Source organism: Bombus bifarius, unplaced genomic scaffold (genome assembly GCF_011952205.1).
Source record: "Bombus bifarius isolate JDL3187 unplaced genomic scaffold, Bbif_JDL3187 scf7180000007978, whole genome shotgun sequence".
Lineage (NCBI taxonomy): Eukaryota > Metazoa > Arthropoda > Insecta > Hymenoptera > Apidae > Bombus > Bombus bifarius.
Window position 1 is genome coordinate 952,678 of NW_022884363.1, and position 16,538 is coordinate 969,215.

Consider the following 16,538-nt stretch of genomic DNA (forward strand, 5'->3'; position numbering starts at 1 on the left):
GGCGCACGCGAGTCCGGAGATCCACCAGCGAGCTAAGTCTATCGTTACAGCGAATGCGCGAAGAAGTCGCTGTTCTGATAAATACGACAGGACAATTTAATATGAGTCTCTCGAAAGACAAATTGGCCGACTCCAGTTTTTCTTAATTCTTTAACTTGACTACATAAAAGCGCGATTAATATTCAATGTTTAACGAAGAGAATGATAAATTCTGGGGTACATTAGAAAACAGCGTAACATCGCTTTTCTGTACTTCTCAATTTACGATGTTGATCAATGGTAGCTTCTGTACGGTTCGTGTAACACATGTAGATATATAAATAACGTAATCGTGAGCTTGTATCAATTTTTATTTGAGTACAACCGTTCGTGTGTATTTCCTCGCATAATCCGATAGACTGCGGGAACGCGCGTGGAACTATCGCGCGACAAAGTTCGCTCATTTGCATCAGACCCAAAGAACGAACCAAAAAAACAAGCCGGCGAGTGAGCATCGTGTAATTATCGCGCGATTCAGCCGCGATCGAGAACGGCCGAGATTTTCAGGAAGTGTACGATACGCATCTATGTACCTAAAGTAGTTAGGGCTGTTTGCGCCTGCATGCGCGAAGAAATTTTCCAAGCTTGCTTCCTCCGGCTGACGACGCACGGACTCGTCTCATCGCAACACAGGAAACAGGCTCGATGAGTATCTCTAGCCGAGCGTTCCGCAGGAACAGTTGTTATTAACCAATTTTTTAAAGCGGTAATTTCCGAAGTAATTATTACTCGCTTAGAGAGAGGCCGGGCGCCGTGGCATAATTCAACCACATTGCATGTAAAATCAAAGACGCGGACCCTCGCTGTACTTGTACACGCGGGTCGAAGCGAACGACTTCGGGCACGCGAGACGATTCCTCGCGCGGCGCAGCGCGCGTTACGTAGCGCGCGTAATAAATGCCGCTGTCTGTACGCTGCCGGTCACTAGTTGCTATGCTACTGGAATACCAACCGGGGTTACAATGTTACCGTAGCGATGTCAGACCGTGGAATTTCTTTTGCAACGACTAACATGCTGACCGCTCCTCCATATATTTTAATGCCCGGTTTTCTAACTGTCCTGTCGCGTCTGGATATCCTGCCGCGTACCAAGGATCAAACTGATTACGTACTCGTATTCCGATCAGGTGCTTGCCTCTGTTAACGCTACGTACATTGACAACCCGCTGCCTCGAAAATAAGTTAATTAACGATATTAAGGTATGGGTACAACTTCCTACGCGGGTGATTACGAGACGTCTTACTACAGCGTGTACCTGGCCAACCCACTTGCCAATTAATCAAATTCATTAATAGCTGGCTAACGTTACGGGCTTCGGCTTGTTAATCGACGGTAACAATTACGTTGCTCCAAATGGAATAGGAACAGAGATATAGTTGGGTGAAAAGCTCGATTCATTTGGATGGAAAGAAATTAATTTCTTTGGTCTGTTTGGTCGGAATGAAATATAGATATATACATACTTGGATTGACGTATTGTGAAGCGGCACATAGTAGAATAGCGGTAGTCAGTGGATCATAAGCGTGTGAAAGAAAATCGTAGAATCGTGCGACAACTGGTTTCAATTCTGAGACGTTCCACGGATATTTGCCAGTTACGTAACGTCTGAATCGCGCGCGCACGAGAATTATGAAAGTATCGTTATTATGCGTTACCCGTGGCACGCATATCTGCATTGTACCGCCACTATCTCGCCTTTTACCTTTTTTTCTACTCCACATACCCGGCATGTGATTTGCACAGTAGTCGGTCTGCGTACTGGCTTCGGGAACTTATCGGTTTGGAACTTAATAAAGTACCTTGAGATTTTTCTGAACTAGCCATTTTTTGAAACGTTTCGTGCCCCTCGCACCTTTCGGTATTATACGTATCTCTTCTATTCTTTTCTCTTTGAGAACTTTTACTTGCTGATAATTATAGCTGTGAGATAACTAGACCGCGAATGCTTATGTATTTTTGCGAAATTTAAATACACGAAAATGTACAACGTGCACATAATATATGCGTAAGAATATTGCGTATAAAATATGCAAAATGAAATGCTCGTTGCGATGCTTAAAGGCAGATATTTCTATGTGGGTTTTATTTCTTTGACTCGTGTTCCATAAAAATATGAATTTCCATAAAGATGCGCAGTCTAGTAATAACGAATGAGTAGGAAACAAACGTTTGCTATATAATTTTACGAGGAGCGTAACGGTCGGTGCCTTAAATATAATTCCTGGCCCGATGACCGCGATTAACGCCATCGTTGGAATTAATTATTTCGCCGGTTGCTTATTAAATACTTTTATTACCGCTCGTTAAACGCGCTGCCCTCGATAGAACGCTCCACGGTAAATGATATCACTCTGAAGGTATTTTCTCTCCGCCGAATAGCGTTTTGTGGAAAGGTGTCGTAAAGTTATCGCTCTTATCTCGTTGACAGTTTTACGCCGCTCTTTCTCCCCGTTGTTGTAACGGGGGTTTGCGCGGAGGCAAACGTTGTAGAGAACAAAAGAGTGATTTAATTACCGACACGGGAAGGAGCACGTGGTATCGATGATCGAAAGCGAGATACCGCGATGACCGTGGCGGTAATTAGCGATTCTCGATAAGTGAAACAACCGTTCGTCTTAATGACGACTTTACTCGTTAAGCCAGACATTCCACCCCCGTCTCGGAGCAATTAGTACGCCATGTCTCTCGATAGTTGGCTCTGATAAGACTACTGACGTATTCAGCAACATTTACACGTCAACGAAGACGATCGCGTGGATCTAGCCTGCGGATTTCTACGTGATCGTGGAACGACTTTCTAAAGGGGGAGAACGTTTTACGATGGTTTCTTTGTAACGGATCAATTAGAAGATGGTATTCCGTAGGTTATAATGGAACAACGAGATAGTAGTCGAGGCGGCTTAAACCTTAGGTCTAAGGATTAAACTTGAAAATCTGCGAGAAAATGGAGGGAAGTTTATGCTATATAGGTTAAGGGATTTGAATGCAAATGGTGGAATTGTCTCACCTCTTGTGCAGACGGCAGCGTGGATCTGTTAGTCGACGGTCGTTCAATCGTGGCGACGAGAGACGCGTTCGACCAGGCACACGTCACTTCTATCACTCCACTTCACTCGTTTCATCAAACTCGTTTATGTCTCTTGTTCTCCCAAACACCATTTAAATAATTTTATGTCGGTGATCGTGGTTATGTAAAAATGTACGCGCGCAGAAGCATGAATTCGCGGAATTCTTCCATCTAAATTATTTTAATTCTTGATTTCCTGAATCAATAAATGACTAAACGCAACGTTGAATGTCATGACGGTGTTTTTGTCTTTTACGCACAGGCGATCCTCCTCGATCGAACACCACCTTCGTAACTAACTGCCTATTCGTAGTTCCAAGTATCCACACTTTTGTTCATTACCTTCGTTAATGTCCTCATAATATTGTCGGTCACCGTGTCACGAGTTATATGAGCTAGCGAGTAGACAAGTTCCTGGAATTCGATTGATTACAATACGCTACGTAACACCGACGCTTTCGAGCAACGATTCGAACTTCTGTCGTTACTGTTGTCAATACACCACGACCTTCCGATCCCTCTACGTTAATCTACATCGTTCCTTTCAATTAGTCTCTTACTCAAACACCTATCTTTCCGATACAGTCTCACGATATAAATATTCCATCACTTGATCACCCTTCTCACGGATTCAGTCCTCCGTACAAGAAGATTCTTCTTCTCGATCCACCGTCTCCCGTATCACTCACCGGGTGTAGCTCGTTCGAGGCGACCTGGTGTTCGAGAGAAAGTCAACCCCCGATATCCTGCCGATGAAAAGAACATCGGAGAGTAGCGAGATGATCGACGAGATTTCTTGGTTCGGTGCGGGGCGGCGAAAATCACGGATTAAAAGAAACGCGCCGCAACAGGTGAGAGAGACACGCGGAGAGAGAACGGAAAAGGACTACAGGAGGAGGCAGCGAGGATAGACAGAGAAGGACAACGATGAGGATGGCGTAACACCGCGCGTAGTAGCGGACAGTCGGCAACTAAAGGCCCCGAGGAGAGTCACCTCTCTCTCCTTCGTCTCTTCTTCTCGTCCTCTCTTCTGCCGCGTGTGTGTCTCTCTCTGTGCGCCACACGTGTGTGGCCGCCAACACACGAGTGCGTGCATGCACCTCGGAACACGTACGATGTTCCTTCTTCTCCCCCTCCCCTTTGCCACCGGTGTGTACCCTCTGCCGCTGTGCTCTCACTCTCCTCTCCATACCACCTTCTTCTCCTTCACCCCTCCACCCTTAACCCACCTACAGTACCCTCCCCCTTTTTTTTCTCCTTCTCTCTTACCCCGGCCACACGTCCTTGTCCCTCTCCAAGCACGCCAACACCACGCACCAACTGCAACCGCTCTCGCAGATGCACACCGACTCTCTCCGTTCCTTTGCACGCGCGCCTGTGTGTGTTTCGCTGATTCGCGTCGGTGTACGGTACGTGTGGTAGGAGGAGTGGGAGGTAGGACACGCGACACAAGCCGGTGGTGGGGGAGAGAGAGGGTCATCGGAAGAGGGGATCACCTCCCCTCGTTCCTCTTTCCCCTACTCCGAATGGTTCACGCGGGGTACCGTCTTCCCCGCGCGCGCTTTTCTGCCCCGGCCACTGGAACGACCGTGTCGCCGTTCTCGTTTTTCTCCAGGCGCTCACTCGGTTTTTCGTCCCGTTTCCAGTCTTGTGACTGGAGCGGTCACTTCCAATGACGAATCGATGAGACGCGAGTATAGGTGGACTTTTCGATAGGGAGATTTGAAATGTTTAAGTTTAAGGGTCGAGGATACGTTTAGGTTACGTAATTTAAGGTTTCACCATAGAAGGGAGTGAATTTCATGGTTAGGTTATGATTCGATAGTAAATAGGGCGAAGATGTTTACTCACCACTTTGAGCCTTTTTTCTTGACTCGCCGCGAAGTACGTCAATTCCACCATTCTAACACCATTGCGAAAATTCTATCACTGATCGTTCACTAATATTCGTTGTAAATTGAACAAACTTTCAAACCTTATGAACGATCACACCGACGTGTCATATGAAAAACACCCCGAGTTAAAACATCCCTCATTCACCGTTTCTTTCACAAAATCTCAAATCACCAGAAGATTGTCCGACAGAATAATCCCGTACGTTCGAACCAAAGGAATCACGTTTCGCGAATCGTGAAAGTTACAGTTTGCTATTATAGATGGCATCTACGAATTCGCGCGCATCATAAAGCCAAGCACATCACTGGTAGCCCACGCAGCGAACGACTACGCAGTAGCAACGGCGATTACTATGGTAAGCAACTGCGTCTCGAAGGTTGCAAAACTCGCCCCCTGAAGGGATCCAAAAAGAGGGGTGGCGAGGCGGTCTCTCCCTTCTGATTCCCACGCCACGACGTGATTCCTCTCCTCCCCTTTTCTTCCTCTCCTCCTCCTCCGCTTCCTCATCGACGTCACCGACGAGGACTCCTCCCTTGAAAGAGGTATTCGAACAGAGGAGACCAAAGACGAGCCCCTGTTTTCGTTCTCTCGCCCTCTCTCTCCACTGCTACACCTTTTTCTCCCCCTTTCGCGTGTCTCGCCAACAGTTCCGCCACCCCTATTCGAAAACGCGAGGGACGCATCGCGCCACGTTGCAAGAAGAAGCGTCGCGCAGCTCGTACGATTGACTCGCTACTCCAACTGGATGCAACTGGTTGCATCGCCGACTACGCCGGGACTACGTACGCGCACGGTTGTTGCATCGTGGCGGCACACGCTCGCGGCTAGGAATCTCTAGTCACTTTTGATCACGTACTCGAGCCTCGGAGGATGTGGAAGACCGTTCCGTCCGTATCGAAGAATTTATGACACGGTGCAGCGGTACGTGTCCCGACACGTACACCGGATATCTTAATTAGTTCTGCGTTAGCGTTCCTTTACTTTTGGTTCGACTGAGAGCTCTTGGGTTTATCTGCGTACACACGTCGAACAGACTTGGTGCAACCCTTGTAACAGAATTTCTTTGATTAAACGATCGTTGGTTCAGCAGCTTTTAATCCGAACTTAACGACGTAATTCAGAGTTTGCACGTTTTGAGACGTATCTCTGAGTAGAGACAGAGACGGACAGCGCAGAGTCATCGCGAAGATGCGACAGAGTTGCGTGATTAATTCACGCGGAAGACACGCGTGATCATCGTACACGACACCGGGTAGAAAGCGAGAAGTCGCGGTGGAATGCGAGCGAACGGTAGAAGGAAGAATTCGTTCGGGGGAAAAAGAAAAATTGGTTGCGACGAGGAGAAATAAGATCGGTGGAGTACGAGGGATGAAAATAAGAACTCTTATGTTCGGGTGATCGAGGCTGGGCGTGAGCGCGCTGTCAGCCGCACCCGTGCACCGATGTTTTAATTAATGTATTGATAGCAGCCGAGCACGGATTTATCGAGCTTCACCGAAGACGATACATCGTCTGGGAGTGAAACCCACGCAACGGTCCTTCGATAATAATTAGGATCTTCGTAGCCTTCGTAGCGGGCCGATTTCCTTGAACGAATCCAGCTTACGTCTCGTGCGAATGTTTCATTCTTGTTCGCTTGTCCCTCTCTTGCCTTCGTTCTGACGTGAAATCGCCGCCATCGTCGGACCCGATCCGATTAATTATACCAGAGTAAATATAATATGTTAATCAAACGTATATTGCAGGTGGTAATTGAGTGGTCGGATCGAGTAGCCGTTTCACGAAACACAGCACGCGATCGGCACGCGATGATCGCTTGACGAGTTGTCGAATTCCGTGTAAGGGTTCTTCCAGGTCCGGTTGTTCGTGAGAGAATTCGCGATATCGATTCGATCCGTGCGCTTTGCTTATTTTAGAAACGTGTTAGCGAATGAAACTCACGCTTCGAAGCGGGATAAACGATCGACGAGTTTCGTAAGAGGAAAGAGGTTAGCGCGTCGAACACGGAGATTCCGTTTCCACGTGAACTGGAACGCGTTTCTTTGTTCGGCATGAAAAACCCGGTGCAAGCCGATCAAAGGAATTGTTTAACCCAGCCAGCCGACCGATCTATAAATAAATACCGATATGGAGGGATTATCGTTGTTTGCGTAACTTTCGGTGTGGGCGTCTCAGACGTTGTTCATTGATCGCGCCATTCCCTCGTCGGTAGTAGCACACGTCGATATCGGAACAGAAGAAACGATTTTTTCGTCGTTTCTCTCAAAACTTTTATCGCTTTTGTATGCGAAAAATATGTGTGTATTCTCATTTCAATCGTATCACTTCTTGTTCGTTCTTAAAATGATGCAACGTGTCATCCATTAGAATCACTGTTAGACTCGATGAATCTGTTGTAGTTAAATGAATTTCCTTCTGGAAAGTCACATTATGAAACGCTGCTCTAAACATAACTGAAATACATCATAAACAACTCGTAACCCAAGCATTCTGTTATTTCTCCGATAATAATTCATCGAATCAGCACGGTGCATCGCTTTCGTCACGATACTTGTTTGTCTCTGTCAGCCACCCACTGCGAAAACATTTCTCCCGACAGAAACAGCGGTAATTGGCTGAAATCTAATCAATCCTCCTTGCATCGACCGTGGAAAGTTTCGCTAAAATGTCTCGAAAGATCAAGATCGCCGATCTTCCTAACGATACATCATTTTCTTGCGAATTTTTATTATCATCGTAGTTCTATTTCCATCGATGTGACATTGTCACGGACATCAATGATGATCGATATACGTAATCGACAGTGTTGGTTCTTATAGATACGATTGTGCTTAAAAAATTTCATTGATAGGAAAGAAAAAGAACGCATCGGATCGGTTGAGGTTTAGCGTAGACTCGCGTTGCTTTCGCAAATATTTTGCATCGAGCCGATGACCCGGAACGACCCAGACACACGATTCGAACGATTTTCTCCCGTTTTGTCTCAGTATCTGTCAGTCAACGACAAAAGCTTCGATTTTCGGCCAGTGGAATATTTTTGTTCCGCGATACGCTCGACGCTTGCGTTATCGTGCGTGGGCGTAACGCTTGCCCATGATAAAACTACGCGAATCTCGTAAATACGGTTGTCGGTTCGGGCAAAAAAGAGTTTCGATTTGCTTCGATTTGCTTCTTTGCGACAATATGCCGCTCTGGTATGGAACTACCAAGAAAACAAGACAATAAAATTGTTTCCAATCGAACTTTCTTTCGCTGTTTTCATAGACGATAATCTCCCTGACGCCCTTAAAACTATGACTACGAATTTTAGATTTTCTATTTTTGCAATTATTCGTGATACGCAGATACTTTCCGTGCGATTAATGGCGACTTTTATCGAGATAAAATATAATTGCATTTATCTGCTTGTTTTCATTATATCGCTTTAATTAGCGTGTGGTATATTTATCGTAGTAGGTATCTATCTTAATCTAAGTACGCTCGATCGACCACGCGTTTGAACTCGTTGTATTTTCTTACTGTCTATCTTAATCTTTCGTTCAGTCCAGAGAGTACGCGAATGGATTAAACGGACAGAACCCTTAAGCTAAGATCAAATAAAAATACAAAGCTTGAACGTAGAATAATGATTGCAATTTGTTACAATTAATACAAAGTTTGGGTTGGGAAGGCAGTCCGATTCGTTGTTGGGTTAGACCAACAAGACGTTCGAAACACGTCTAACTAAGGGTCTGCTAAGTTTAAATCCGATAATGAATGTAATTAGCGAAAATAACATGGAATCTACGTAGGTCTCAGCCAGTCCGCGGCCAGGTATATATTCTCTGGCCACAGCGTGACTAATAATTATACTTGCTGAGAGACCCTCATCTCCTACACCGTCGTCGTTCTCCAGCGAGAACCAGAGTTAAGGTTACGCGGATGAAACGTCGAAAGGACGCCGTGTTCCTTCGACGCCATGTCCTCGAAGCACGCGTCCGGTTTTTCAAGCTCTCATGGCGCCACCTTTCTACCTCGGTTATCGTTTCGTGTTGCGTAGAAAAGGTAGAAAACCGATCGACAACCGGTCGAAAACCGATGTGCTGTTATAATGACTCTCGTTTCTACTCGCATATCGTTCAACTGACCCAAATCCACGAGGTGCGGTCGTCGAGGGTTTCGAGAGTTTCGTCTCACCAGCTGGTCAACGACCGTGACAGAAGAGAACGTATAAATTGTTGTGATCGTCGGAATTAACGCGAGCATCTGAAAGACGCACTTTCAAGCAGAATCAAACTTAGACGAAATAGGTTTGAGTTCTTTCAATCTGTTAGTCGAGTCATTTCTTTTCTAACCGCGAGCTTTTATATTGCGAGATAAATGTTCTTAACGAGATAAAACGTCCATCGAATTGGTCGACTCTGATTCAGCTTCTGAGCACCGCAATCTGTTCATCTCCTGACAGGTTCATACAAACGGAATTGTACTATACAGAAAACCAAGTATCACAAGTAGTCGATACCCAAATCCCAATAAGATGAAACTTTTCTACGAGAATTGACTTGGATTCGTAATCCTGTAAATGTCGATCTTGTTACCATCACTAGCTAGAATCCATTACACCGACGCAATAGTAAGGAAACCAGGCTGAACGCAATATGGAATGGTACCAACAACGACTCTCTCTCTCTCTCTCTCTCTCTTTCATCAAGGCGAGACTAGCGTAGCGGTAGTCTTAACTGAATTATTGTTTCGGTTAACATCGAGCATTCATCACGGATGCACGGGTCTCGCAGAGCCGCGTAGAAACACGCGTCCCGCCCAAGGAGCACGTTCGCGAAAGCGTGGAGCATTCATCTTGCGTCGCTGTCGCGTTGCCGGGCCGCGACCAACGACACTGTGTAATCTTCCTGTTGCAATGGTAATGGCCAGGCCAGCGTGAAACAGAAGAGAAGGAAACGGAACGATAGGCCGTGTGCGCATTGCGCGCGTTGCAATGGCAGGCACGCGTGAAATCCATAGAATCGTCCCAGCAGCTAGATGTGTTCTACGGGCCTGGAATATTAATACAATTTGGCCGATATAAACAAACGAACCTCTATACGGCCGGTGTCACTCAGCCGGAGACGTTTCACCCGTCTGCAAATTGTGAATAGAGAAGAGAAGTTCGCCTCGACTGAGCGTTTCCCTTTTGCTTTTCTCTGGCTTAACAGTTTCTATATGTTCTATGGCGCCGCCGTGTACCGTATTCCTCGAATGCGTCGGAGGTAAAAGTCTCCTTTTCTCCCCTTTAAAACATCTCTCTCTCTCTCTCTTTTTGTGTGCTCGTGTCTGCTTAAATTGTTATGGATGAATGGGATTCAATGGACGATTTGAAAAGTAGGATAAGCCTTTTCTCACTTGGTTTGTGTTTATGTTTGACGAGTCTTTCGAAAACTCTGTTTTGAGACAAATATTCCTAGTTTCGCGGAGAGCTGTGAAGCAGCGTGGCGTAATTCATGAGTTGATATGGTAAACGATGCGTGAATGCCGGAAAAGATGAAGAACGATCCTTTTAATAGGAAAACATAAATGTGGGATATAGTAGAAAAAGATATAACTGGTAGAATAATTTATTTCAGTTTCTACGTTCGTTGCAACATAGAGCTATAACCGTAAATGCCAATTAGAATAAATTTAATTAATTCGATAAATTTTTTACTGTAAGGGTGGTAATATTGAAAATCTGTAACGTTCAGGCGCTAAATGACCCAAATGCTAAATGATCCAAAATTAACAGAAACGTATATTTTTATTTCTATTAAAAATTTTCGCATACATCGTTTACCATCCACTCCTCTCCATTTTTACACGAATTAAATAATAGTTATTTCCACCGTGTTTCGTGGTACTGTATAGCGTTAAATCAACTGACGAGTATCGAATCCTTCGTCATGGTAGAAAGTTTATTTCTCATTCATTTGCTGGCTCTTCAGTTAATTAACCATCGCGTCAAGGGAGACGCGGAGCTCTCTACTCTGGAAGAGTCAGAAGAAGGAACAGGAGAGAACAAGAAGCAGCGTCCCTCCTCGAGTATGCTCGATGATGGCAATTAAATTAAAGTGAGATCTCACCCGAACGATAGACCGACGATTAATCAGCATCGCGACAATTGGACGTTTCATTAGCGGCTGCGATCGACGTGACAGTTCGAGTGTCCATGGGATCGGAACCAACCTTACTCCCACACTTTTGAACAAATTAATCAATCTTCCCGTTAATAACGTCTATCTAGAAACTATCTTTTCTCACGATCCCGTGAAAGACGAACGAGATTCGTTTTATTCGACGATCGGTTATTAATCAAAACTCGTGTTTTAATTCCATAAGAAGAGAATGCTTAATGCGTTCTTTGACGTCTAAAAATAGAAAATGTTAGAAAAATTAGGAAAATATGCTTATTCAATTTTGTAAGTTATACTTTGTTTCAAAGCTTCAAAGTCTCTAAAAGTATCACTCTCTTACTAAACGATGCTCGCTGTTAATAATCTTTAGCGTGTTAGTAAGTTAATAAGTTAGTGTACTGTTATGCAGTTGAAGTTTTAAGAGCTATTTGTATCTAATTGTAGCTTGCGTAAAACAGTGAAATTTCTCATTTTTTAAATTTTCAATTGAGAAATGTTATAAGATAAAATGAGATAAACGGAGAAACTTACACGACTATCGACTATCACCGACAAAGATAGGGATCGACGACGTTAGATTTCTCGCGTCAAATATTTTGGTGGTTCATGAACGAATTGGTAGCGAGTTCGATACGCATCTATTCGATCTTCCAGTCAAAGTAGGTCCTTGACCGTCTGACTATTATTCGTCTGGGTCACAGGCAAATCGTCGCTGCAAAAATTCCACGACACAGTGTCACTTTCAATTTTGTTGTACTTTCGATGTTAGAACCTCAAGCGACAAAGTCTCATGCTTTAAAATTCACCAAAAATTAACAGGGTGATTAATAGCGAACATGGCTGCACATAACTCCAACAACCAGGTGTAATCAAACAGAAGCCTTGATTTTTAGTCGGATGTGTTTATTTAAAGAACGAAATCTCCGGTGAGATTATTTGAGTTTTTAGCCATTGGATAACATCGTGGCAAACGCAATTTATCGTCGGGGAACGAGCACTTGGTACCGTTGCTCGATAAATAATTATCACGACGAGTAACATAGCTACCAATACTTGCCACATTTATTGCGTTTCGCGTGTCGCCACACCACCAGTAATTAACCGTTTTTCGCGTTGCAATAATCCGCTACGGTCACGTAGCGATTAAGTATGCACAGATATTGCAGTTGCGCGCCTTCTCTCGTCACGTTATGCGTATACACGAGAGGGGCTGTGATCAAGATCGATCGATCACCGTGGATACTCGTACGTGTCGCTTATTATGTTCTGCGAGCCTCGTGACAGAGAGATTTCGATGCAACACGTTTATGGGAAACTTATGTGAGCCACAGACTGCAAGGGCGAAGGGGTTCCGAGGTAAAAAACAGAAGAATTAAAAAAAGAAATAGGCTGCCGATGTATTAAACGGTATACATTTGTATTAATTTATTGCCAACGATATCCGCAAAACATTACGCGTATCGTATAAGCTTGAAGGAATTTTTGCCACAGGTGTAAATCGAATATCACGGTTTTTCATTTTTGTAATTTGTTGCAAACCGGTATCGGTTGAATCGATTTACCTCGTGATAGCACTTCTTAAATGCTGTTAAAATGAGGTGGTATGTTGACAACTGGACACTATTCGCGAGAAAAGTCGTTAGAAAATGAACGGTTTCTTGAATTATTTTGTGTTCGTTTTTATCGACAACGAGGTATAACTGCGTAAAATTGTAGGAAATAAAGTTCAACCTGTATTCCAACGGATACACATTGTGCGACAACGAAATGCTCCGACTGCGATAATACACAAACATATATGTAAATACATCAAATAACAAGTTATATTATTTTATGCTTAACAGATATTTGATATAAAGTATGAAAACTTCTTTCGAACCATTCGTTCGGTACGCCGTTTAAAACGTGCGTTGCATTTTTCTGAACGTACGTAACGTCTTACAAAATTTCTCCTTTCATAATAGTCTTTTGTTATGGGTAAAGCATAGACTCCGAGAAGGATCAATTTTACCGAATAAGAAATGTAACCAATCTGTATAATCCCTTTTTGGCTAAAAACTGTTGCGCTAGAATGCCCTTGCGAGCAAAAGCTTTGCGATGCTTTGAAATTTTAGTGCCTACACGTTTCTTTTTGTTTTGCCAAATTAATCTATTTGGCGTCTACAGGCGTCTCAAGTGTAACTCGTAATTTGAAAAATTACGTATGTTTTAAGACAAGTAGAACGAACTTTAGCATCAATCCGGGAACTCTGTCGTCATATCGTGTACGCAAATATTCCTAGAAACGATGTTGGACGTAGAAAGGTGGAGTGGGAGGCAATTGCAAACGGACGAATTGCTATGCTTCGGCATTAGCATCGTTTGCGGAAATCGGACTGCGCCGATCGGCGCGGCCGAATAAATGAATTTCGATACGCGAGTCTGTTCAGTGCAGTTTCTACTCTTGGATGGGACCTAGATTCGCATAGCAACATGCTCGTGTTGCCGGCCACGTGAAAAAAAAAAGAGAAGAAAAAGGTTAGAGAAAGAGACAGTTATCTGCGACTTGTCGCCCGACCACAACAAAGTTAATTGCTCTTGATCGAATCGTGTGTGTGTCGCCGGTCATTTTCCGCCAGATTCGGTCCACCGATTTTTACCACGTGAAACATGACTCGCTAATGCGATAATCAATCACGCTTTTATATCGTTACTGCAGAAACTCTTATTGGTCTGAATACACCGTAACCATATCTCTCATTCTGTTTGGCTTTCAACGATTCTGAATCTAGTTATCGAATGGAGAATTTCTGGTACTGCTGACGACAGAAATCATATTCAAGATACACTACATGGTATTAGAGATTTTGTCGAGGGCGGTTTTAAATAGCCCACAATATAAATAACGCGAATAGTATATACATTTTCATCCATAAGTCATCGAACACTTGCTAATTTTAAACCTAAACTTTAATAAAACAAGTCTATAATAAAATCTTCGAACTATAGTATAATTTAAATTTAGTTTTCCTTATTAATACGAGAAGAAGCAATTAATAAGCATCGACTTCATTTCGTAATTACGTCCATTTATACCTACCCGCTATAATAAACGTATCGTGATGTACGAACCATAGTATATGTTTTGTTATATGATATTTGTTCGATTATCTTTTTCGAACGACGATCTATGCAATACGATTATATGTATCAAAGTATATAATAAGAATGAAACATGCAAATACGATAAAGTTACAATTAGCCATATGATAAAGAGACAGTTAACTATAAGATAAAATAACAAAGTCCAGTGACCGAGGGTGAACAAGTGTAAATCTGACGTTGAAAATGATTCGAAAAATATATTTGGTCTGCGGAACGACTCGAGCTTCCTAGAATCCGACTCCTAGATTTTAGGTTCTAGGTCAGCAGGAGCGTGCGACACGCAGCGTGTGTTGGTAGAAGAGAAATAAAAAAGAAGAGAAGAAAGAGAGATCGATGCATAAAGAGAGACTGCGAGTCGAGTCTGTTTGGATTCTGCATAATTCATTCGGTTGGCCGGCGAATGCATATTACCTCAGGACTATCTAGCCAGGCCAAACAGCGGGATCAGGATGCAAGGACCTCTGCTCTGAATATGAGACCGAATCGCCGAATCGTCTGGAGATAGTTCGGTATCGATAAACGCTGGCCAAAACCGTCGGCCCACCTTGATCAGGATCCAGAGATCCTGGATCGAAGAGGACCGCTTTCTATACGCGCAGCCTACAAAAAAGAATCGTGACGGAATATTCGACGATGTTTCCGCCAGAAATCGGGTTGACCTCGCGAATAACATACAGATCGCCGCGATACATTTATGGAATAGTTCAAACTGCACGGGCTTTGAATTTTTTTGCTGAATTTCGTGAAACCCATTGCGTATCTGAGCTTCGATCCGACTTACGCAATTTTATAGTTTAGATAGATGAAAGTGTTTTTGGGAACGATAACGGTACCAAGAAGACTATCGTAATACAGTATATTATCTTCGTTGGAACACGCTGATATATCGTTATAGAATCGAAGCGCCGCTCATTAAGGATAGGAACATTTGTTTAATCTGTAGATGCAACAGAGCTATTGTGATTCGTTTCATAAGGCTAAGTAAGTATTTTATAAACTGTCTTTCAACCTGCTAACCGGGGAAGACGAGTTAACTCGTCATAGACGTAGTAACAATAAATTATAAAAATGAATTATTTTGAAAAATAAATTATATTTACATTTGCAAGGATTAAAACAAATTTGTTTAACGTGCGACGTAACACTGCAACGTGTCAATTTATAAACACTACAATTTGGATGGATATGATGGAAAAACGATAAACCGCATCCGAGAAATTTCGACCACCCCTCGTGTACTTGCGCGTTTCTCAGGGAAAATCACGGGACGAACAGATGACCGGCCGTCGAGAAGATCGTTCGGATGGTAATTCGCGACAATAAAGTCTTCCATCTAGAAGAAGCATTAGCAACGTTCTCCCCGCGAGGGGTGACATTTCGATTACATCTGCTCCACCTGTCTATCGATTTTTCCGGAAGCAAGAGGGACCGGTTCCACGGTGTAGAAGGAAGGTGCCCATATGGGTGGACCTTCGCTCTCTCCCTCTCCTCCTTCTCGTCTCACGTATACGCTTTGAAGGAGCCACCACCCCGGGCGAACCGGAATCAAGTTCAATTGTCTCGCGATGGCTTTTGGGCGCGTGAGAAATCGCGAGCAGCTGTTCCACGCTGTGGGGTGGTTTGCTTCCAGTGGCGGTGACGTGACGTCACGATTACTCGTCGTTTACTCGTCGGCCCAACAGAGAGAAGGAGGAGGAGGACGAGGACGAGAACGAGGACGAGGACGACGCGGAGAAGAAAACACGTGCGAGAAAAGAGCGGCCGATTGTACCCTGCAAATGCAAATTAGAGAACGTCCACGTCTCGAAGGGGTCGCCGCGGACGTCGAGAAAGGGTTCCTACGACCCTGAAGCATTCACCGCACACTGTTGCTACGTGTCCTGTGTTACGAGAACGCACAGAGTGGAGAGGAAAAAAAAAAAGAGTTTCTCGATATCCTTTTTCGAAAATCCCTTCTACGCATTGACCCTCTCGCGTTCCCACGACCGCCCTCGGTGGCTCCGCTGTTGCACCCTGTCTCAGTCGCGTATTTTAATTAAGTTCCAATACTGTCGCTGTTCTTCGCGAACAATGCGAATTGTAAGCTGTCAACCTTCGAAAGTTGTAATTGTTCCTACTTATAAAAGACGCCGGTAAGGTCGTTGCGGCACTAGGTTACTCAAGAATGGATTCTATTTAGGAACGGAGCCTGTTTTGATCTCGTGTTCGTTGCTCGGTAGTCGTTGTTTAACATCGTGAAAAATAATC

At 44.0% G+C, this 16,538-nt stretch overlaps 1 protein-coding gene and 1 long non-coding RNA gene across 3 annotated transcripts in view; one reads left to right on the forward strand and one right to left on the reverse strand.

Moving 5' to 3' along the window:
* LOC117204388 (chorion transcription factor Cf2) overlaps nt 1–5,169 on the reverse strand; it is a 69,532-nt gene extending 64,363 nt beyond the window's left edge. The window contains exon 1 of one of the 2 annotated variants that reach the window (XR_004487077.1): nt 3,049–4,576. Coding sequence is in view for 1 of the 2 variants with exons in the window: in XM_033441732.1 (XP_033297623.1) it covers nt 4,960–5,010 (51 nt within the window). In the remaining variant the exon portion in view is untranslated. Of the gene's footprint in view, nt 1–3,048; nt 4,577–4,959 lie in introns of those variants that run through there. The other variant, XM_033441732.1, reaches the window with a different exon arrangement.
* Nucleotides 1–16,538, forward strand: part of LOC117204390 — a 50,249-nt gene that overhangs the window by 10,480 nt on the left and 23,231 nt on the right. The window lies entirely within an intron of this gene.